Source organism: Tribolium madens, unplaced genomic scaffold (genome assembly GCF_015345945.1).
Source record: "Tribolium madens isolate multiple individuals breed KSU strain unplaced genomic scaffold, Tmad_KSU_1.1 Scaffold_20;HRSCAF=117;Tcas5.2_LG4, whole genome shotgun sequence".
NCBI classification, from domain to species: Eukaryota; Metazoa; Arthropoda; class Insecta; order Coleoptera; family Tenebrionidae; genus Tribolium; species Tribolium madens.
The window spans coordinates 13,813,196-13,836,826 of record NW_025400985.1 but is presented as its reverse complement, the minus strand read 5'-3'; the positions used below and the strand labels follow the sequence as shown (position 1 = coordinate 13,836,826).

Genomic DNA, 23,631 nt, shown 5'->3' with positions numbered 1-23,631 from the left:
ACCGTTTGACAGTTCAGTTAATTAAAAAATTAATTTTATTTAAATTAAATTGAGTTGAATCAAAGGCTACTAGGACTAAAAATTTTAAAAATTAAACCACTCTTAACTAAAAAACGAATAGACTTTTTTTTTTCTTTGACAGTTAGATACGCTCACTTATTCCCTTTCTGAAAATGTATCACCTCCTACGTGTTATTTAAAATTCTAAAGTAGAGGTGGCTAGCGACTAGGGGATGAAACCGAAAACGTATTTAATGTTGGTTTTGGATTAATGGACAGATATGTATTAATTTTTTTAATRTCGCTAATAGAAAATTCCAGAGAAGCAGATGTTACCTGAAGAAATTTTACCTAACAACAACAATAGTAAAACAATAATCAAGAAGTATCTGCTCATAATTCCAACTTGAAACTTAAGAAAATTTGTCCAAGTTCTGCGGTCTTCGTCATTATAAGACCTAGCGTAATTAAAATTCCACCAGAATGTGAAATAATTATAAATGGTTCAACATTCAAAAGCGGAGAAAATATAAAGTTGAAAGAAAATGAACAACAATAACACAGGTCAACAAATTAGAACAAACTTTCGGTAACATTGATTAAACTACGTTTGATGTTTATAATTTTTCACTCTGATTTCGAAAATTTTCACAAAAATGTCCCATCACGTATCATTCTTATGTTACCAATTTCGTTCTGACACTCATGGTAAAGCAACAAAGTACTGAAAATGATTCAACTATTTAATTTATTTTATTATACAGGCCGTATTATGAAAAACGCCCCAAGCCATAACTCCATTATTTTTAAAGTTATGACAATACTTCTTAGAACAAAGTTGAACATTTTTTGTCATCTATCGTTTGGGATAGATGCTAAATTAATGCTGTTTTCTGTTTCACCGGAAATGACATCAACTTTATTTTTTTAATGGAACACGCTGTATATTTTACCACTTTTGGATTCTTTGTTTAATTGTCTTTTAACAAGTTTTAGTACCATATGCCTAAAACTAACCGTTCGTAACCAAAAAATGTATTTATTAAAGTAGGCAGTGGAAAACAATAATATCAAGTAATGTTGACAAATATTATTCCTTTGCATTTTCTCTTACTGTTTTTATACTTTTTAATGTTAATCATGGATGATAATGTGTTAACAGACATATTTTGAATAAAATAAAAATTGTGGGAGAGCACTACGCTTTTACACTGGGTGATTTCTGATAAGAGACGTTCCAAATTGTCGAAAATTTAAGCGACTTAAAGAAAATTTAAGGATGTTTTGGGCTTTTAGAAAACCCAAATTAAAACATCTCCAATTTCAAAGAGATACATAATTAGATAGATATTGATGAAAATGCAGGAACATGAATTCAAGAAATTGCAAGTCACGTTGTCTTATCGTTCTGTTCTAATTTGGGTTTTCTAAAATCCCCAAACATCCTCAAATTTTCTTCAGGTGGACGAATTGGAATTTCTCTTATTGGAAACCGCCCAATGTAAAGGCGTTGTGGTCTCCAACTATTTTTATTGCTTTCAAAATATTCTTGAATCATGTCTGTTAACACATTATCACCAGAACACCAAAAAGTATAAAAATAATAAGAGAAAATGCAAAGTAATAATATTTGTCAACAATAATATTATTGTTTTCCACTGCCAACTTTAATAAATATTTAATTGACTCATATCTCACGAATGGTTGGTTTTAGGCACATGGTACTAAAACTTGTTAAAAGACAATTAAACAAAGAATMCAAAAGTGGTAAAATATACAGGTGTTTTATTAAAAAAAATAAAGTTGATGTCATTTTTAGTGAAACCGAAAACAGCATTAATTTAACATCTATCCCAAACGATAGATGACAAAAAGTGTTCAACTTTGTTCTAAGAAGTATTGTCATAACTTTAAAAATAATGGAGTTATGGCTTGGGGCGTTTTTCATAATACAGCCTGTATATGTTTTTTTACAATTAATAAAGATACATAAATTTTGCTAATAAAAGCCACAAATAACATTGAACAGAGTTACGTTTTAGGATATATCTTCCTTGTTTCCTCTTTTAATATAGCCTATAGCAAAAAAAACTTGGAAAATTATTGTTCCAACAGAAATAAATAGAGTCATAGTGCAAAATTTAAACCCTCATAACTTCGAAATTTTTATAGATAATTTTTTTTTAACATTTTTTCCATGTTCCTGGTATCTTACCTTAATAAACCGTCTTTTTGAAGATATTAAGGAAATAAGCAAGTACATATCTATTAAAACACTAAAGTTTCAAATAAAAATGTTTATTATAGTTATTTTTTAAATTATATCACATAACATCTTACAATTCTAAACGACCTTAAACTAATAACATGTAAATTCATCAACATATTCAACACAAACATCGCATTCGACTTCACAACACCATATAAATTTACAATTACACCTTTTCGTAATTTTTTTCTCTTGTTTTCTCACTCTGAATCCACAAGACCACAACTTTTCTTCTCTGCGATTGTTGCAGATGCAGAACTAKTCCTTGAACAGGTCCTTCCTTTAGTCCCAAGCCAACCTAATTAAAAAAAATAATAATAACAATAAACTAAAAGAACAATTAGAAAAAATACTTACCAGTCGAGTTATTACTAAAACAAAAGTCCGGTGATTTTCCCAAATAGTCTAGATTTGGCAACACGTCTCCAGCCGATTATAGCGGCATGTGTCTGGCCGTGTTGCCTAAAGTGAGAGCTCCTTGAATTTTCTCAAAACTGATCATGATGGCTTTGTCGTAACGTTGTTTGGATATTTCCGGGAATGTGGGYATCTGCATCCARCACGTTTGGAAGGAGCAACTCCCGGAAACTCCGTGACACTTGCAACACTTGGTCATGATTTTAAGAAAAAACACTTTGTAATAAATATATTTGCAGTAAGATTTTAAAAATAATTTTTAACAACATAAAATAATTATTTGGATTTTGTTAATTGATTTCTTGATTTTACATAAAAAAGCTTGTTTTAGAGTTTTTTTTTAATTATTTTTATAAAGAGCAACAATTTTCAGTCTTTGTTTTATTAAATTTTTATTCAATTAAAAATTGTTGTTGCATAAAGAAATTGCTTCCAAGGTGCTTTTCATGTAAAAAATATTCAAAGTCTGAAAAATTCTATCATTAATCTGTGAAAATGTTAAAACTGAAACATAACAATCTAATTAAAAGTAGTTACTGCATTTATGTACAATTTATGGAAGCAATTTTTATCGTTATGTCCAAAATTTATCTTTTTTGAAACTGCAAGTTACATCTAGAAAGTAGCTCTTATACATGATAATTATTCTTGTGGATATAAAAACACGTGTATTTATTTATGTACGAGGATGTGAAACAATTTATGAATGACAATTTTACATCTAGGTCTTGTTGAAAAATGATTTTAGTGAGAACCTAGTTTATTAATAAAGCGAAAATTTTAAATTTTGAGTTACTTTTGTAGTAGCTCTTTTTCTGGAAGACTTTAACTGATTTATTAACATTTATCTAATTAGTGTATGATGAGAACATGTTTTTTTATTTTTTTTGTTTTTTTTATTATGTTTTATTTATTATTATATTTATTATGTTTTTTGTATTATTTTTATTATGTACCTACTATCAGTGGATATAAAAAAAAACATTCGAAATTTGCTCATTGTGTTTCAAACTTTTGAATCGTCACTCAAAATAAAAGTTGTCAATGACCTTTGAAGCTTTTTAAACCTATAAAGAGATGCTATTGTGCTTTTTATAAAACTCTTGTAATGAAGACATCATTAAAAAATTGGACTTACTTGATGTTTTTAACAACATGTCTTAACTTTTAAAACTTTTTTTTGTAATAAATCAAATTTACCCGAGGAGCACTTTTAATTTTTTGACATACAATTGTTATGTTTGTCTTAGTTTTTATGTCCACCAATGGTACCTTTATATATAAATATAAATATAAAAATGAACAAAAAGTTTGTGTTCTTGGTATAATTAATTATTACTTTTTGAAAAAAATGAATTGGTGAAAGATTATGCGCTATAATTCACACGATTTTGAGTTATTCAGTTTTTGGTTTTAAAATACCAACTTATGAAAATTGTTTTGACAAAAATTTAATTTAATTAAAATTTAATCTTTTAATCAGTCTTTGTAAAAAAAATATAATAGACTGCCAATAAAAAATTAAACAATACTTAAAAACAAAAACAAATTTTCAGTATTTTGAACAGATTTAAACCAATTTTAAGCCTTGTTGAGTCTAATTTTAAGAATAAAATGTTGTATTCAACATTATTCCACCTCGTGGTTGATAAACCACGAGTGTTAACGGGTACACTCCGTGAAATAAAGCGTCCGATTTACACTCAAACTCGTCGAATAAATACTGTTTTTTTAAAATGATTACATTTATACGGTTTTATCAATTATTTTTTTTTAGAAGGTATATATTTTAAGCTAATAACGCATGGTTCTATACTTTTTRTTCACCTGTATTTACTTACAATCTCCTGCAATATGAACATTCGATGTTAGGACTGGGAATACTATGTATAACAYCTTAAAATAAATATTTCAAAAGGACGTTATTTTTTGAAACCTGGAAGCGTTGCAAAGGATGTAATTTTCTTTAAGAGTTTAATTAAATAAAATATTAATATTACAAGAAATTGTAAATATATTATGAACATAATAAAAAACTGAAAAAATGAATAAAATTTATAATAAATTGCTGTCATTTGAAAATAATATTTTTATAATATGATTTTATATATTTTTTAGTTACAGTTGAAAAGATAAATTTCTTAAGAATAAAATAATAAATAAAAACAAACAAAACCAAATCACACCAAAATAGAACAAATATCTAAAAAACAAAATAAAAGCAAACCATTTGACGATGTTTTTGAAATCAAATACTTACAATGATACAAAAAAATTACACCTAAAACAAACATGTTTTTCACCAAAAAAAAAAACTTTTTATTATTTTATATAAAGACTTGGAAAAGAGTATGCTACACGTGTTGAACAGTTTTATGCATGAGTTTAAGGTTATGCTAAGCTTATAATTATTAAGAATGAATTTGAAGAAAGTATTCTAAATTCTAAAAGTGGATATTTTTTCTCATATTTAATTAATTTATAATTTACCTTCCAAACAATTTTTTCTTTATAATTCCTGATAAAATCAAAATCCTAAACACTGGTATAATTTACAATACGTATTTTCYTATTCTCTAATGACCCCAAATCCCTTTACCCTACCTGTTTCAGTCATAAACCTTCACCCGTTATAAAATGCAAATATATATTTCTCTTCAACTCCACAAATCTATAATCCTATTTGGTAATTTACTTGTCGTTACTTGTTTCCGGCGGTGGTTGGATTTAAAAATTCTTTTGCGAAAGGGGACCCCTAAAGAGAGGCTATACAACAGGTCATTGGATTATTTTAATTTTATTTATTTGGGTTTTCMGGCCACTTATTTCAAGAAGAAATATTTAAATAATAATTCGAGTGTGAAAAAATGTAACGTTTGGGAGGTGTCAATTCCAAAAACTTGAAATTATTTTATGGACTGAGAAGAGAATTACAGGTAGTCAGGTGTCTTGAGAAACAGGAAATGATCTGTTTTATTGTATTTAGGCGCTGTTGTAAAGTGTTTAACTTTTATTTACAATAAATATATTACAGACAGAGAATAAAGTCAATGTTRAAATTGAAGTTAAAGATAAAATTGAATTTGATTCGACATTAATTTCAAATTTTGTCGTAAAAAAAATAGATTCACTTTGTAGATAAGGTCGGGCACTCTAATCCACACCGTTGTACAGTGTAAAATTCAAATTTAGTGTCAACCGACAAATTCCAACCAAACAACCAATGTTTTTAAGTTTCATTTATTAAAAATTAGCTCCTCCTTCACGCACCTTTTTTTAATTTCATCGATCATGAGAGCTGGCAAGACCTCTACTACCGGTTTGCAACTACGCAAAAATTAGAAAAMAATTTAATGGACGACCAGGAGATGGCTGAGCGGGTATCAAGAATTCAACAGAGGTTGAAGGAAACACTGATGAACATTGGCAAAGAATCAAAGGAATTTGTGAAATTCCGGAATAAAGACGGGAAGGTATTCGAGAAAATTGARCAACGAATACACATTGTTGAGAGGTATCTTAACTTTAGGAACATTAAAAAAGTCAATATTACGATAAAAGGATGAAATCTCAACATTTTCTTTTGTTAGGTACGTTACTGTCGCGTTTTAAAAAAGCTAAGAGTAATCGCCCATCATGGAAGGATCCCAGCTGCCTTGATAGCGTTCTTTCATCTTTCTGATGTTTTGGTGAAACCTCTCCCCTTGTTTGTCACTGACAGCCCCCAGATTTGTTAGAAAAAAATCCAAGTGAGAGTGCAGAAAATGTATTAATTAAACTATTGGTAAAAAATGTAACAAATAAACGGTACGTGTTGTCAAAAAACTAAATGCATTTTGTTATTTAGGAAGTAAAAAACTACTATTGACCAAATTTTCATCAATGTTACCGAACCTTTGTTGACCTGCCGCATCACATATACTMGTAGTACTACATCATACCAATCTGGATGAAATTTTTAAACTCCATAAACAAGCTAATGAATTAATTGGACTAACAATAATCCAGAATCAAGTTCATCATCGTAAATAGTTTTCTTCTGATAGTAAGTGGAGGTTGGATAATATGGAAATAAAGAAAGTTAAGAAAAGTTGAATCACCAAATCCCGAATCGAAACCACCAAGTCACTAATCGTAGTCACCAAATTCCGATTTGCAACCTCAACAACGTAAAATATTTTTTATATCTGTATTATTTTCCGAGTTAAGGAGGGACGATTATATTAGAGCTCTAATAATTTCAAAATATAAAAATAAACATGTAAATCTAGTACTCATTAGCATTATCAAAAACAAATACATTTAGCATATCAATACCTCATGTTTTAGCACAGTTCAAGTCAATTTCTAAGTTGTAAGTTCAGTTGTAAATTCTAAGTCCTGTTCATTTGAAATAAAATATATTTTTTAAAAACCTTCGTTTAAATTCGAAAAACATAATTAGCTTTCTTTCATTTAATTTAATTTTTAATTTACATTTTTTATGATTGTTCGCTGCGCTTTGCTTGTGCTTAATAAAACTCATGTCTAAAGTGGCGTTTATAGCACTAGTTACATAATATACTGTTAAAACCTGTAATAAAACACTGAATAGGTAGTACTTTTTATTTCTATTAAAACAATCGATAAAAATTCAGTAACGATTTTCAAACAAATACTTTTTTTATTTCTAGCTTTAGAGATTACTCCTAGAATATTTGATATTACTGAATAGGTAGTACTTTTTATTTCTATTAAAACAATCGATAAAAATTCAGTAACGATTTTCAAACAAATACTTTTTTTATTTCTAGCTTTAGAGATTACTCCTAGAATATTTGATATTAYTTTGTGTATAATTTATTCTTTTGTTCGGCACTGACGGTAAGTATACTACCTACACTAAGTATGCCTACATAGTACTTTTTTTATTTTAAAATGATATTAGGAAGTAAGGTTTCTGTCTTTCAAACTTTTATAAGAAATATATGGAAGAACATCATTAATCCAAGGAAAATAAGGATAAATCTGTGTGAAAATCAATGGACGACGTTGTTGGTTACAATATTCAGCTCTTTCAGGAATAACGTTAAATATTYCAATGATTCCTCTGTCACGATTATCATAAAATGCACTGGACAAGACTGCACCTGAATCTGATTCAAACAAGTCTGTTTCTTCAGAAGTAGGAAGAGTACAAACTTGAAAAAAATTTTCCAATTTTTGAACATAATCCAATTCCGGAAATTTCCTTTTGCATTCAGACATACCAAGAAGAGTAACATTTAAATGACCAAAACTATTTGATTCTAGTGGGTTGACAGAATTGATACCACTTACAACTCCTATCATATCTTGGAAGTTAGTTGAAAATGGAAGTATTCTCATTTCTTTCATTTTTTTACTAATATATCTAGGAGATTCTTCGAGAGCAAGCAACCCTATATCATGTCTTCCAGTTTCCTTTTCAAAATCAGGATGAATTCTAGTTCTCCAGTTGGTGTAACGTTCGACATGGTTTCCTCCATCAATTTGAGCTTCGGCAATAATTTGACTGGAACTGTAAAAATCAAGTTAGTAATAAATTAAAACAACATTTTTACTATTTACTCATTTTTAAGAAGACAAAAAGCTGATGTAATGAGCCACTCATAATTAAGCTTTATTCCCAAACATGATTTAACCACTGAACCGTCTTTTATATGTTTGATGTTGAAAATCACATTTTCATAGAATGGTTGAGGATTTCCATTCAACATACGTGGATTAAGATCAACGGACATGACTGAAATAAGTACCAAAAGTAATGAAAAGTACTACTTACTGGCATACTTACCGTCCGTGACAAACAAAAGTAATAAACAGGCACTCAAGTTGACCATTTTTGCAAGGTTTTAAACTCTGTTCCAGTTTTAATCCTTTTATATACCTAAGATGCAATACTAAAAATTTTAATAAGCGAAAACAATTTTTAAGTTACAAATAAAAAAATTCATTGTTTTTTGAAAATTATCATTGTATTACATAAAGATAATAATAAGTAAATACTGACTAATCAGCATTTGATTATAGTTTTTWGTGGTACCATAATTACCTTTTTTCTTTTTTGTAAGATTAAATTTTTCAATTWAAAAWTTTTTTATTCTATTTTAGTCAATAATCACCTTTATACGCACCCAAATGTGGGCGTAAATTGGTTTTCATGGCACMGATTTGTCAAAAATCTGGTGGTTTAATTATTCATACAATGGTATCAAAACTTTTCATATTCTTTCACATACAAATCCACCGATTTATGGGGAATCAATTTTCCCTGAGCAGTTTCAAATTCTTGTAAAATTTCTTCCGAATAAACGCTTTCTACTTCAGAAACGTTCATTTCGAAAAATAAATTGTTTTTTAAACAAACGCAGTAACCTTAACATCAAAATAGCTAATTTTCTACACAACACTAAAATTTGCATGGACACAAATTTTAGTTGATTTCCTTCTAAATATTTATTTAAATCTTTTAGAAATCATAAAATAGAATAAAACGTTGTATGTACCACGGTCTATGCTCTATGGCTATGTCGGTCACGCTCTTTATCTCACTTTAAAAAATGCGATTAAAGTAGCGCAGAGCTAATGACGTATATGTACGTCAAAAGTGTGCTTTACTGTCACCTAAGTCATTTATAATTTTATTTTTAATAGGGAAAATTGTTTTGAGGCTAATATTTATACYCTCTATATGTCATAATAATTTAAGCCCTTTAAAAACCTAATGCCAGGGAGAAGCTTTCATTTTTGACTTTAGTACTAAAATGTCAGAAGCTGTCAAATGTCATGTCGTGTTCTTGATTCACACTACACCCACCAGAAAATTTAAAAAAATAAACTGTAAGCGAAATCGACCAATAGAAGTTTAGCTGGAAACAATCAATATTAAAAGCTACGTCCAAAAATGCAATATAATATAGAGTGTTTTATTCATTTACAGATTTGTCAACAAGAAATTACCACATAGGTTTTGAACTTTTAGGAAAATTACGTTTTTCATGTTGTTTGTAACTAGAATTTTCAGAAGTAGTCTAAGATTGTCTAAGATTGGTTACCCCTTGTTGTTGTCGGTTGACGTTTCCTGTAAACCTGCTCTCAACTATCAATTAAATTATTTATACAACCTGACAGGTGACTAAATTTTGACACTAGCTACGATATTTTTTGTTTGTCACCAGAAACCAACCTAACCAAATTTATGGCAATCTATTCACAAATATTCCTAGCTAGTAATTTCTTGTTGATATGACAATAATAAGTTTGTATTGTAGTTAACTCATTTCTCGTACACCCTGTAGATTTGAAAATAATTTTAAGTGATGCAGGGGGAATATTTATTAATTGAATATTAAATTATAAATGTTTTAACATTTAAAGGTCAATAACGGACTTTTCCAAATCGTTATAATAGACTTGAAAAAGTATAATTATGTACTACCTTAAAACCTGTAATAAAACACTGAATAGGTAGTTCTTTTTATTCCTATTAAAACAATCAATAAAAAATACAATAGCAATTTTTAAAACAGTGTTCTGATTTTAATCTTATAGAAATTGCTTTTGATCATTAACATTTTTGATACTGTTTTGTATAAAAACGATCATAATCGTTCTTTTGTTTGCCACTACTACACTATTAATTAGTACTTTTTGGTACGTGTGGTAAATACTTAATTCAGTCATGACTAAATTCACGTATGTTAATAAAAGAAAATTCTAAACTATTTGTTTTTATCATTAAACATATAAAAGACGACAAAACACAACTAAGTATAACTTTTTTRTTAAAAATTACATCTTTTTGATCACTTTATAAAGTAAAAAATAAGAAACAGAAATGTGGAATTAAATTATAAAATGTCCGAGTGTTATTATCAAATCAAATTCTAGTTTAATATTATATTTACTTTAAAATGTTATTAGTGAACACACCAATTGTTTATCAAATCGTCATAAGAAATTTTTGAAATGTCAGCAATACAACGAAAATAAGGCCAAATCTGTGTGAAAATCAACGGATGACGATGTTGTTGGTCACAAAAATTTTGATTTTTAGTTATAGTAGGAATAACGTTAAAAATATTCCAATTATTCCCTTCTCGCTTTTGTGTATAAAGGAGCTTCTTCATTAATAGAAAAAGTACAAATTTGAAAATCTTCATCTATAATTCAAGTTTGATTTTGGATTATTTTCAACAGTTTTCCCAAGTGCTCATTTTCTGGTGGTCTATTGATTTCCGAGTATTTTTTGGGCGCATAAAAGATTAATTTTTTCTGCCTAATTTTGTAAGGCACCAACAAAGTATACCTCTTTTTTGCATGCGCTAGTTGGTCTGGTCCAGAAGTAAAAAGCCATTTTGGAGTGTCTAAAAACACGGTATGTTGTAAGTTTTTAGAGTGCTCTTGGGATAATTTTGCATTATTTCGGGTGATTTTCAACGGTTTTTTAATTGCCCAATTTTTGGTGGTCTACGGATATTTGAGTACTTTTGGGATGCATAAAAATTAATGCTTTCTGAAGTTTTTTAGATCTTTTTCGGCTGTTTACTTTTGGAAAAACACTAAATTTATAAGATTCTACCCTGTTTTTTCGTGTGCCCAATTTTTGATGGTCTACAGATATTTGGGAACTTTTAGGGTGAATAAAAATTAATGTTTTTTTAAGGGTTTTAGACCTTTTTCGGTTGTTTACTTTTGGGAGAACAACAAAATTTGTAGGAATCTGTCTTGTTTTTTAAAACGCCACATGCACTGGTTCAGAAGTAAAAAGCCATTTTGGGTTGTGTAAAAACAAGGTATTTTGTTAGTTTTTTAGGGCGTTCTTTTGGTAATTTTGCGTTATTTTGGGAGATTTTAACGGTTATTTCGTGTGTCCAATTTTTGGTGGTCTACACATATTTGGATACTTTTGGCGTGGATAAAAATTAATTGTTTTTGAAAGGTTTTAGGCCTTTTCCGGTTGTTTACTTTTGAGCAAACAGCTAAATTTGTAAGATTCTACTTTGTTTTTTTAAGACGCCAAATGTCCTGGCCCAGAAGTAACATTTTATACTCTACTATTTAATTCGAAGACGGTGGAATTGCTTTTAGGCCCTGATCTGCAAGATCTGCAAAATAAGGGGCGTTTTTAAGGGTTGTTTTAGGGGTAGAAATTTATACCAAATGAGAGCTATGACTATGTAGTTTATGTGTATTGGATCATTTTACGGCCATGTTCTACAGATTATTACTGGTTCTGCAAAATAGATAGACCCAAATTTGGCAGTTACAGAGTTGAAAGAATCTGAAATAATTGTAAAAGTGAAGTAATAATAATAATAAATAATTGTAATAATAATTTTATGTGAAATAGAATATTTTTTAACAATCAAGTTGTTAACGCTCCTACGTTAACTAACTAAACTCGTTTTTTCACAATATTGCACAATAATAATAATTATTAAAAGTTATCATTTTTTATGACTATTATTTTATTATTAGCCTCTTTTTAACAAATAAATTTTCAAGAAGGTAAACATTTACAAACCTTGTTTTCTCATGCCAATTTTAGAAACAAATTCTACGAAGTTGAGACTGCGTATTAACAAACTGTATAAAATCGTGACAAGCTGGCGAAAGTGGGGAATTTTGTCAGTGGGTGACGAGTTAAAGAAGAATTTGTACTCTCATACAAAAAGTGTAAACAATAACAAATATGTTATTGCCCGAAAAATTAATAAACATATTAACATATTGAAATAAATTAATGTGAATTCTCATTATTTTTATTCGTTCAAGTATTTACATAAATTTGGTTCCGCGATTGGCTCTATAAAATCGGTTTTGCGACGCAAATTAATTCATTATTTTGCTTGGTACAGGAGGAAGGTGCTTCAAACAGCCATCACACCTGTGGTAATTTTTAAGATAAGATTACTTTTTTTATTTTATTACGTGTTCACAATGGAATCGACTGAAGTAAGTAATTTATTTCATTTTGCGAGTTGTATATTTGATTTTTTTTTATTTCAAGATGTCTCCTAAAATCAATTCAATGCATATTGAAACGACAATAAATAATCGTTTTGCCAAAACCCTAATCACGAGTAAAGTAAAAAATACGAAAAATAAAGCTGAGGAAACTACATTTTCGGTCATTTTACCCGAAAATGCTTTCATATCAGAATTCGAAATGGAAATTGATGGAAAAATATACAAGGCGTATGTGAAAGAGAAAGAGGAAGCTAAAACAATCTACACACAGGTATTTAATTAATCGTAATTAATTTCAATTTGTTGAATTTGAGAAATAATTAAATTTAGGCCGTTTCAAGTGGGTTTGGTGCAGCCCACGTCGAATTAAACGCTCGCGATTCGAAAAAATTCACCGTTTCGGTAAATATCGAACCATCGAGTGAAACCATCTTCAGACTCACATATGAGGAGCTTTTGCAACGCCAAAATGGCCAATACGAACTTATTATCAACGTACATCCGGGCCAAATCCTCGATGATCTCCGCTTGGAAGTAATAAACTTTTTCACTTTAATTATTTTGTCTTAATTGTGCTATTTTTGAGGTGAAAATCAACGAAACGCGACCTTTGACCTTCGTCAAAACCCTTTCATTGCGTACAGGGAACGAAATAAGTGAAGATAAGCCCGAATTGGACCCTTGTGCCCAAACAGAAATTCTAAATCCGAATTCTGCTAAAGTTAAATTCAATCCGGATAAAGAGCAGCAGAAAAAATATGCGGAGGCACTCGGGAGTAAGGATAAAGGGCTTGCGGGACAGTTTGTGGTCCAGTATGACGTGGAACGGGACCCGAAAGGGGGCGAAGTACCAAATCACCGAACTTAATTTTTTTATTTTGAAAAATTGTTTCAAGGTTTTGCTACGTGACGGTTATTTTGTTCATTTTTTCGCCCCCAGCGACCTAAAAACGCTCCCAAAACACGTGGTTTTCGTCTTGGATCACAGTGGCAGCATGATGGGGCGCAAAATCGAACAATTGATGCAAGCAATGGACAAAATTTTGTCCGATTTAAATCCGGAAGATTTGTTTCATATTGTGCGCTTTTCTGACAATGTTTCAGTGTGGAATTTGGCTAAAAATAAGTTTGATGAAGTTTATTTCACGCAACAACCTGATTATGAAAATCTTGATTCGTTTCTAACGGTGAGATTTTATCTAATTTTTGAAAAAAATGATTTTTGTTTGCAGAAATTAGAATTGGGGGAGGCGACTCCAGTGACTGAAGACAACATTAAAAAGGCTAAAAAAATCAAGGGCGATAATGTGAACATGGGGAGTACGAATATCAGCGGGGGGTTGGTAGTCGGTCTGTTTTTAGTGCGCCGAACTTTGGAGAAATTCTATGAAAAAAATTTTGCAACTAAATACCAACCAATGATTATTTTCCTCACCGATGGTTTACCCAATGTTGGTATCAGTCACCCGGACCAAATTACCAAAATTGTGACTAAAATCAATCAAGGGACAAACAGGGCTGCCATTTATTCCCTATCTTTCGGCGAAGACGCCGATAAAAATTTCCTGAAAAAATTGTCAGCCCAAAATTTGGGCTTCTCGAGACACATTTACGAAGCAGCTGATGCCTCCCTCCAATTACAAAGCTTCTATCGCACGGTTTCCTCCCCTTTGTTGAGGGATGTCCGATTTAAATACGTCGACGAAGTCTCAGATGTGACTAGAATTGATTTCCCTATTTTTTTCCTAGGATCGGAATTTATAGTAGCTGGCAGATGCTGTACTCACTTCCAAGTTGATCAAACAAAAAATTAACAATATTTTTCAAGGGGGGACAAGACCTTTGAGACACATTGAAGCTTTTTGTCTCAATGGTTGTGTCGAATTTGAGACACAAAATGCCGAAAGTGACACTTCGTTAGAGCGACTTTGGGCCTATTTAACAGTCAAACAGTTGTTAGATGAGCGCGAAACGGCCGAAAATCGCAATGAATTGACTAAAAAAGCGCTCAATTTGGCTTTGAAATATTCTTTCGTGACTTCAATCACTTCCTTGGTTGTTGTTAAACCTCAGCAAAATGATTCAACTGATTATGAAAGTGCTGCCACAACGCGTCAAAATTTTTATGCTCCTAATTATCAACATTGTTCAGCCCCATCAAGGGCATGCAATAACTCTTTTGCTTCTCCAGCGATGGGTATGACCTTCGGAGCAATGGCACAGTCCTATTCTTCTCCAATAAAGCGTAAAGAATATCCAACTTTTATTGTTTTTATTAAAATTAGTTATTCTAGTTTCCAGTTATTCTACTTCTAGGTCCGACAGACGTAAGTAATATTTTTTTAGGGAATTAAAAAACTTGTCAAATAAATGAAGAGTTTAATTTTTTGTTGCAGTTTATTCTGCCTCCTGCTTTCAATATGCTGCTTTTGGCTCTCCAAACACCTTTCAAACCACGAATAAACGTGTAAGAAAAAAATACTAAAATCTTTTTTTAACCGACATATTTTCAGCACTGTTCAATTTTGGAATAAACGAAGCTTTTTCGGGCTCAAACAACAAGAACACCTTTCAAACCATGAATAAACGTGTAAGAAAAAAAATACTAAAATCATCTTTTATCTGATATATTTTCAGCACTGTTCAATTTCGGAATAAACGAAGCTTTTTCGGACTCGAACAACAAAGAGAAAATCGAGATTTTAATAAATTGGATCAATACTACTCAGCCTCATTTACCTCAAATTAATGGTAGGTACGTTTTTGTTGTTTTTGGTCAAATTTTTGACACTTTTTTCAGACTCACAAGCAAATTTATTTTTACATTGTTGTGATTTTAATGAAGAAACGGCAAAAAACGTAATTGACTCATGCTTTACGATTAGGACTTTGTGTCCTGAGTTTTTTACAGGAAGAGATGTTTCGAAATCGCCTCTTAAGGAAAGTTTGGATGTTGCGTAATAAGTTTCACAGTTTCAATTATTATTTTCGTAAAAATTGTTTGCAGACTTATCACTTTCTTGCCTGAAAAAACACCTCACGGGGAAGGAATTATTTTTGTAAAGTTGTTGGACCAAAACCCAGATAATTTTGATTTTGTTGCGATTTTAAAATATTTCGATATGGTTTGTTCTCTTTATTTAAATAAGGAAAAACTGGCTCAAGAGTATTTAGTTATTTTGGATTTGGATGGTTTAACCAAGAATCATTTAAACAAATTTGAGACTTCAGTTTTGAAAAAATTCTTATGCTACGTGCAACAAGCCATCCCTCTTAAAGTAAAAGGGATATATTGTTTAAATAATAAGTCTTTCTGTGATGACATAATGGCCTTAATAAAACCATTCATAAGGACAGAAATTGTGTCTAAGGTAAAAAAAGTATGGCATAATAATTTTTGGAAAAACTTTATTCACAATCACTATAGTAATAATATGCCGATTCCTAACCTTTTGGAGGTTGGGAAGTATAGCATTACATTCCTATTTTTATTGTATTAAACGAATGTGATTGTGAATAAAATAGTATACAAACCTCGGTGGGAATGTCATTAGCTCGAAGTAATATCATATTCTCCTACTCGATTGTAATATACTATTTTTAGGTTTATTTTCATAACGATATAAATGATTTATTAATAAATGTACCAATGAAGTGTCTTCCTGAGGAATATGGGGGTTCAGTAAAATGCAAACTTTTACATGGTAGGTACGCATATTTTGTCTTTTTGTGTAATCATAAATAAATTCTAGAAAAAAACAAGAAGCAATTGTATGAAAATATTTTGTTTTTTAAAGAGGAAGAAAAACAAGTAGTTGACGAGAGTAAGAGAGTTGCGCCACAAAAAGTAACAAAATATGATTTTAATTGATTTATTGTAATAAATGTATTTTGACAATAATAAATTTTTCTTAGCCAATTGTGTAACAGTTTTTTGGTACGAGGAACGTGGAACGAAACGTCAAAAAAGCGCCATCTTATGGCAAGTTTTATTTTACTCAATAACTCAATGTTGCACAATTATTTATCATTATACGCATTGTAAAACCTACTAATTTTTACTAACAAAAATTATCACATTACATATCAAAGTTTTAAAATGGTTGTCGGTAAGTCAAAATGTTTGGTTATGTCACTCTCCTTAACCCTTGATTTTTCATAGCTTTTCGCCCCATAATAACCCCTAAGCCGAATTTGCCCACCAAGTGAGTGAAACAGCCCCCTTATTTCACAACTTTCTTGTCGTTTTTTTCAGGCAAAAGGTGGCTCAATTGTACCGTTATTTCTAATATGAGGATCTGGGATCCGGGCTAAGGTGTGGAACACAACAAAAAAGTGTGATTGTGAGTGAGGTTTTCCTGGAGGATGTGGTCACAATGTGTCTGCTGCAAGTGTTGAAAGACTTCGGGAGAGACAAAAGTGAGGTTAGGGGCGTTCTGAGGAAGTTGCCTCAAAGACAGCCGGCTGAGAAGGAACTCGACTTAATTTTTTACATCCCAATGAGCGAAAAATGAGCCTTGCATTGAGGAAGAAGTTGAGGAGCTCAGTCTCGCAGCGTCTGCCTCAACTGGGGCCCCCTACGTCATGAGGCGGAATTTCTGTTTGAAGAATTCAAAGAAATCGTCTTCGATGGAACAGCGGGATTACAGTTTTTTTGCAATACCACCAACACAAGTGATGACTCAAAAAAAGAAAAAAAAAGTTCTGATGTAAAATTTTATTTTTATAACATTAAACGCATTATTGACGCGTCTACAGTCTTTTTATTAAGTATTTATTTATTATTTTTGGAGGTAATCCGGCCGGTAAGTTAGGTACCACTGATAACCGTTGTTTTTTCAAATTCAAACAATGTGGATTACCTCAAATTTTATCTCGATAAAATATCAAAAATTGTGCTGAAAAGCAGTATTGTGAGCATCTTTTTCATTAATAGTGTGCTACATAACACTTTTACGATTTATTRTCAATTAAGTTTTTTGTATCAAAGTAAATAGTAAGTTTAATTTTTTGTTAGTTTTTTTCCATGTTTTTTATCAATTCTTACTTCCAGAGAAACTTGTAAAATAGTCAAGATTTGCACTGGAATAGTTACGAGAGCTCTTAGTTTATTTCTTACAAAATTAGTCGGTTTTTTTTCTTGATTTTTTCTCAAAGTTATTTTTCCAGCGATGGCAACTCTGGAAAAATTACAAATTTTTGGCATATGCAGCTTCGGCCCCGACTAATACCACTGTCAAACGTTAAAATTCGCTACATCTTTRACCTTAATACTAGGCCAGAATGGTTCTGGTAAAACCACCATTATTGAAGATATCAAATACGCAATGACCGCCCACATTCCGGAAGGGGTCAAGGTTTTCTCAACGACCGGAAAATGACATCCAAAACCAGCACCAAAGACCAAACACAACGCTTTACGGTACGTCGCATTATGGAAGTGACCCAAACTTTGCACAATTCCCTGAAATTTAGCTCAATGCCGGGAATTATTCGAATCGTGATGCCAAATGTCGACGACAGAAGCTTTTCGGGCCGATGTGTAGACATCACAAACGAGTTTTGTCAAATTATGAACGTTTTGCCTTTAGTCCTCAACAATATGATTTTTGTGACCAGGAAAACGCTACGTGGCCTTTGGACGAAGGAAAGAAAATTAAAGAAAAATTCGACGAAATTTTCAATACCCAACAGTCCAATAAATGCGTCGACATCTACCGGAAAGAAGCGAAAGACAGACAAGGCAGAATCAAGTTACTAAAACTGGAAGTTGAGCACAAAAAGGAGAAAAGAAAGAACAATAAACTCATGTCATTTGACACCGAAATTGACACCAAAACGAATAAATTACAACCGATCAAAATACGCCTTGAGGAAATCGTGAAAGTGGAGGAGGTTTTAGGAGGGCTAGAACRCGACTTAGCGGCGAAAGAAACAACAAGAATTAGTCTTAATGCAAAGAAGCATTAGAAAAAATCTAGCTTTTGAATTCGAAGGGACTAGCAACGAATTGCAAGACAAAATGAAATCGTTTGAAAATGACTGTCAAAAAGACGAAWCTATGGTCGTGGATTTACTAAAACGACAAAACGATATTGAGACTTAAAAGCAAGGAAATTAATGAAACTGTTCAAAACTACAAACCGATTTGGGACATTTAAATCAACAAAAAAATCACTATTTGGAGAAAAGTCAGGAACGGAAAAATTCCTTGGCCAGGCTGTCGAGGTCTCTGGGTTAACAACTTTTTAGGTACCCCCATAAACACTGTGCAACAATTACTGGAACTTGTGGAAAATGCCTCTGCAAGAATCAGAAACACCTCTAACATCTTTGGACGGAAATTAACCGGACAACTAAGATTTTGCGATTATTCACATTGCAATATTTTTGTTAGTCTTTGTCGGATTTCGACGAATTTTTGATCGGCTTAAAGAATGAAGTTTGCAGAACATTGTAATTTAATTCAATAACATTTCTAGTTTTATCTTGTAAATGTTATACCTAAAAGACGAGAACACTGTTTTTGTTTACTTTTTTTATACTGAGCTGTAGTGTGGAACAGAGACAAAATTAAGTTTTTACTTAATTCAAATTATTGCCCCATCTTTTCTGAATTATGTACTACATTTTCCATAGTTTTAATTCTTGAGGCATGAGAGATATAAGGGCCTATTCTGTAAACATACAAACAATTTTAAAGGGTGTTTAAAATTTTCGATGCTATTCTGTATGTATCTTTTCTGTTAAAATTTTAAATACCCCCTTTATTTTTCACCTTTAAATGCCTAATTTTTAAAGTGTACTTTGTGGGTAGCATTTAAAATAATAAAGGAGACGACAAACGTCAGTGGTCAGTGTAGAAAAATCCAAATCAGTGATAGGAGTATTAAACATCGTGCGTTATAAATAATGGCGTTTGATGGATTTCTTCATTTAATTATTGCTTATGAAGAAGACATTAGAAGAAACAGAGTAGAAAACAGAATTTATCAGCGCCACTTACGAGATACCACAAATCCATTTACTTGAAATAATGCTTTATTTTTGAAATTATTTCGTTTAAATAAATTTTGTTTTTAAGATTTAGTCAATGCTCTGCGGCCGGTTATGCAAAGAGCACAACGAAATACTATAATATCAATGCACGTTAGAGTTTTAAGTGCATTGTACTTCTTTGGGCATGGTAGTTACCTTACAGGAATAGGACATAGTTACTCGATGTCACAGAGCTAGCCTAGTTTAAGAATTTATTTCTTCAAGAAAAGACACTAGCACCTCTTTCTGCGCTTTCGAATCGCAGCCGCCAAACAGCCTTCAAACAACGCAAAATAATACATCAGTATTATTTTCCGACTTAAGGAAGGAGGATTATATTAGAGCCCTAATAATTTCAAAATATAAAAATAAACATTTAAATCTAGTACTCGTTAGCATTATCAAAAACAAATACATTTGGCMTATTAAAACCTCACGTTTCAGCACAGTTCAAAAAGTCCTGTTCGTTTGAAATAAAATTAATTTTTTTAACCTTCGTTTTTTTTTGTCATTTAATTTAATTTTTAATTTCCGTAAATTTTTTATGGTGGTTTGCTGCGCTTTCCTTGTGCCTGATGAAACTCATGTTTAAAGTGGTGTTTATAGCACTTGTTACATAATATACTATTAAAACCTGTAATAAAACACTAAATAGGTAGTACTTTTTATTTCTATTAAAACAGTCGATAAAAATTCAATAACGATTTTCAAACAAATATAATTTTTATTTTTAGCTTTAGAGATTATTGCTCCTAGAATTTTTGATACTATTTTATTCTTTTGTCCGCCACTGACGGCAAGTATACTACTACACTAAGTACCTACCTACTTAGCACTTTTTGCTACTTGTGGTAAGTACTAAATCTATGTAATGGAAATACGTCAAAAAATTGATATTTTTAACATCGAACATATAACAAACTACAGAACTCGACCATCTCATCGGTTTTTATCAAAAAATGACATTTCTTTGATTACTTTCATAAAGTGCAAAAAGACAAAATGTGACACGAGAATTTAGATTCAAATTGTTGAATTTTTTACTAAACATAACTTTGGTATAACATTATATTTATTTTAAAATGATATTAAGAAGTAAGAGGTCTGTTTTTTAAAGTTTCATAAGGAATATATGCAAGATCATCAGTAATCCAAGGAAAATAAGGATAAATCTGTGTGAAAATCAATGGACGACGTTGTTGGTTAAAATGTTCAGCTCTTTCAGGAATAACGTTAAATATTCCAATGATTCCTCTGTCACGATTATCATAAAATGCACTGGACAAGATAGCTCCCGAATCTGATTCAAACATGTCTGCTTGTTTATTAATAGGAACAGCACAAATTTGAAAATATCCATCCAATTTTTGAACATAATTCAATTCCGGAAATTCCCTTTTGCATTGAGACATACTATAAATAGTAACATTTAAATGACCAAAACTATTTGATTCTAGTGGGTTGACAGAATTGATACCACTTACAACTCCTATCATATTTTTGAAGTCATTTGAAAATGGAAGTATTCTTATTTCCTTCATTTTTTTATTAATATATCTAGGATATTCTCTGAGAAGAAGCAATCCTATATCATGTTTTCCTTTTCATATCAAGGATGAATATATTCTTCCCAGTTGGGTGTCACGTTCGACAAGGTTTCCTCCATCAATTTGAGCTTCGGCAATAATTTGACTGGAATTACTGGAAAAATCAAGTTAGTATTGAATTAAAACTACATTTTCACTATTTACTCATTTTTAAGAATACAAAAAGCTGATGTAATGAGCTACGCTTCCTCAAGCTTTATTCCTAAACATGATTTAACCACTAAATCGTTTTTTATATGTTTGATGTTAAAAATCACATTTTCATAGAATGGTTGAGGATTTCCATTCAACATACGTGGATTAAGATCAACGGACATGACTGAAATAAGTACCAAAAGTAATAAAAAGTACTACTTACTGATATACTTACCGTCAATGACAAATGAAAGGAATAAGTAAGCACTGAAGTTTGCCATTTTTTAAAAAATTCAAACTCTGGTCATTTTTGAATCCTATATATACACCTACAGTTGGAGACAAAATACTTTGGTCGTCACTTTTCTGACACTTTAATGTAATTCAAGCTTTAACGTTAAAATAAATGACAATTTCAAATTAATGACAGCTATTATATTTTCCTATCAAAAATATGTACATACAACTTGTCACCTATGATTGACAGTAGCTAAAAATAAGGTTAACAGTCCTAAAGCATGCTTTACAATTTAAAGTCAGTCAAGTGACATTGACGACCAAGGTATTTTGTCTCCAACTGTACGACGAAGTACTAAAAATGTTAATAAGCAAAAGCAATTTTCATAAAATTATAAATAAAAAAAATATTTGTTCATTGTTTTTTGAAAATGATAAGAATAAAAAATACTAACTAATCACAATCAGCGTTTGATTACAGATCATAAAGTGGTACCATAATTACACTTTTATTGCATTTCATAAATTTTTAATTTTTTTTTTTATGTAGAAACTTTAAAACTAGACAGGGTATGTCAGAACTCGCGCCTCAGAGAAAAATTTCAAGTAAGATAAGATACCAGGAACATGAAAAAAATGTTTAAAAAATTCTCTGTCAAAAAATTTTGACATTTACTTTTTGACATTTGACATTTTTATTATGTCTATTTAATGATAATGATAATCTTGTATATGTTTTTTTTTATAATTATTTAAAGGTACAAAAATTTTGATAATAAAAGTCACAAATAACCTTAAACAGAGTTACAATTTAGGATATAGCTTTCTTGTTTCCTATTCTAATAGCCTGTAGCAAAAAAACTTGGAAAATTATTTTTACAACAGAAATAAGTAGATTCAAAGTGCAAAATTTAAACTCTTTTAACTTCAAAATTTTTATAGATAGAATTCCTACTTTATCCTACTTTAAATGGCATTTTTCTCGGGGCGCGAGTTGTGGCGCATCTGTATTTGTTTTTTTTTTTTGTAACATTCAAGTTTTGAGATTAAAAATATTTCAAATATGATGAGTGATTATGAAACATAGTTCTTATCCAATTTGTACTTTCAATGGCCTTTTTACTACTTTAATCATTAAAAACTTAATCAAAAAATTTGCATTTGTAGAGGGGCATTCGTGGTTAAAATTATACCACACATTCGTAAATCACCGATATAATAAAACAAACTTTAAATGTTTTTGTTTTTGAGAAAACTGCATGACACTATGGAAGAACGAATCTGAATTTAGTATTTAATATGATTACCATAGCAACACAAAAAAATCCGAATATTTTTTGACAACTTTGGTGGATTTATGCTTTCATATTTAAGATTTATCATTTAAGATTTAATTTAAGAATTAACGGATTTGACATTTTACCAAATTTTCTAATTTATACTTCTAAATTAACCAAAAAGTACTTAATTTAAGGATACACCCATGTAAATCTCGTATTTTACACAAACATTTGTTAAACTAGTGACGATTTGTATCTATGTATAAATTATGTTCTCTAACAACTTCGACGAGTGCAGCATCTTCCATATTAATTCTCATTATTTCAAAGAAAACTTTTACTTTTCAAATGTGATTAATGTCAGTAATGACAAGGTTCTGACAGTTACAGGATTAACAATTTTATTTGTCATTTAAGGTTGAATTATACTGAATAAGAAAATAAATCCTTATTTATGGCCTTAGCAGCAATATATATTAATTAGAAATTTTTTGGCTGTGCCGTTTAAAAATAAATTTTAAAAAACCTCTATTTTTGGACATTTTATTTTTTTGTAAAGAAACTGTACGGAAGAATTTTTTGATTTATTTTTGACGTATTGTAGATTACCTACTTATGTTACTGTATTTTTTTCATGCAAATTAAATACTGTGTT

At 30.5% G+C, this 23,631-nt stretch overlaps 3 protein-coding genes and 2 long non-coding RNA genes across 6 annotated transcripts; 2 read left to right on the top strand and 3 right to left on the bottom strand.

Annotated features, from left to right (window-relative positions):
• Positions 1 to 2,359: 2,359 nt before the first annotated feature.
• LOC123005263 (protein Wnt-5b-like) lies at positions 2,360 to 2,885 on the bottom strand. The gene is made up of 2 exons (XM_044398940.1): positions 2,710 to 2,885; positions 2,360 to 2,441 (listed from the first exon to the last, which is right to left on the bottom strand). The coding sequence occupies exons 1-2, from the start codon at positions 2,883 to 2,885 to the stop codon at positions 2,360 to 2,362; spliced, it is 258 nt and encodes an 85-aa protein (XP_044254875.1).
• Positions 2,886 to 4,961: 2,076 nt separating this feature from the next.
• Positions 4,962 to 8,631, bottom strand: LOC123005262. The gene is made up of 4 exons (XM_044398939.1): positions 8,502 to 8,631; positions 8,276 to 8,450; positions 8,006 to 8,225; positions 4,962 to 4,967 (listed from the first exon to the last, which is right to left on the bottom strand). Exons 1-4 carry the CDS (start codon positions 8,545 to 8,547, stop codon positions 4,962 to 4,964), a joined length of 447 nt encoding a protein of 148 aa, XP_044254874.1. The 5' UTR covers positions 8,548 to 8,631.
• Positions 8,632 to 12,383: 3,752 nt separating this feature from the next.
• On the top strand, positions 12,384 to 16,569 carry LOC123005123 (inter-alpha-trypsin inhibitor heavy chain H4-like). The gene is made up of 15 exons (XM_044398742.1): positions 12,384 to 12,664; positions 12,720 to 12,950; positions 13,010 to 13,213; positions 13,266 to 13,526; positions 13,576 to 13,866; positions 13,912 to 14,458; positions 14,508 to 14,924; positions 14,974 to 15,006; positions 15,076 to 15,144; positions 15,193 to 15,267; positions 15,317 to 15,430; positions 15,480 to 15,636; positions 15,687 to 16,050; positions 16,284 to 16,383; positions 16,432 to 16,569. Exons 1-15 carry the CDS (start codon positions 12,650 to 12,652, stop codon positions 16,548 to 16,550), a joined length of 2,997 nt encoding a protein of 998 aa, XP_044254677.1. The 5' UTR covers positions 12,384 to 12,649; the 3' UTR covers positions 16,551 to 16,569.
• Positions 16,570 to 16,660: 91 nt separating this feature from the next.
• LOC123005584 lies at positions 16,661 to 17,342 on the top strand. Its single transcript, XR_006412768.1, has 3 exons — positions 16,661 to 16,788; positions 16,842 to 16,884; positions 16,935 to 17,342. It is a non-coding gene; the product is annotated as an uncharacterized LOC123005584 (long non-coding RNA).
• A 3,487-nt stretch (positions 17,343 to 20,829) lies between these two features.
• LOC123005554 lies at positions 20,830 to 21,870 on the bottom strand. Of its 2 annotated transcripts, XR_006412763.1 has the most exons (4): positions 21,695 to 21,870; positions 21,469 to 21,643; positions 21,202 to 21,418; positions 20,830 to 21,130 (listed from the first exon to the last, which is right to left on the bottom strand). It is a non-coding gene; the product is annotated as an uncharacterized LOC123005554 (long non-coding RNA). The 2 variants fall into 2 exon arrangements; XR_006412762.1 differs by having other exon boundaries at positions 20,830 to 21,418.
• Between the last annotated feature and the right edge of the window lie 1,761 nt (positions 21,871 to 23,631).

Excerpts from the sequence above, each read along its gene's own strand:
- LOC123005262 (XM_044398939.1), bottom strand. The coding sequence starts at position 8,547 with ATGGTCAACTTGAGTGCCTGTTTATTACTTTTGTTTGTCACGGACG. Across the intron at positions 8,451-8,501 it reads ACTTTTGTTTGTCACGGACG|TCATGTCCGTTGATCTTAAT; the intron begins GTAAGTATGCCA and ends TACTTATTTCAG. Across the intron at positions 8,226-8,275 it reads TTTTGTCTTCTTAAAAATGA|TTCCAGTCAAATTATTGCCG; the intron begins GTAAATAGTAAA and ends TGATTTTTACAG.
- LOC123005123 (XM_044398742.1), top strand. Across the intron at positions 12,951-13,009 it reads CTAAAACAATCTACACACAG|GCCGTTTCAAGTGGGTTTGG; the intron begins GTATTTAATTAA and ends AATTAAATTTAG. Across the intron at positions 13,214-13,265 it reads TCGATGATCTCCGCTTGGAA|GTGAAAATCAACGAAACGCG; the intron begins GTAATAAACTTT and ends GCTATTTTTGAG.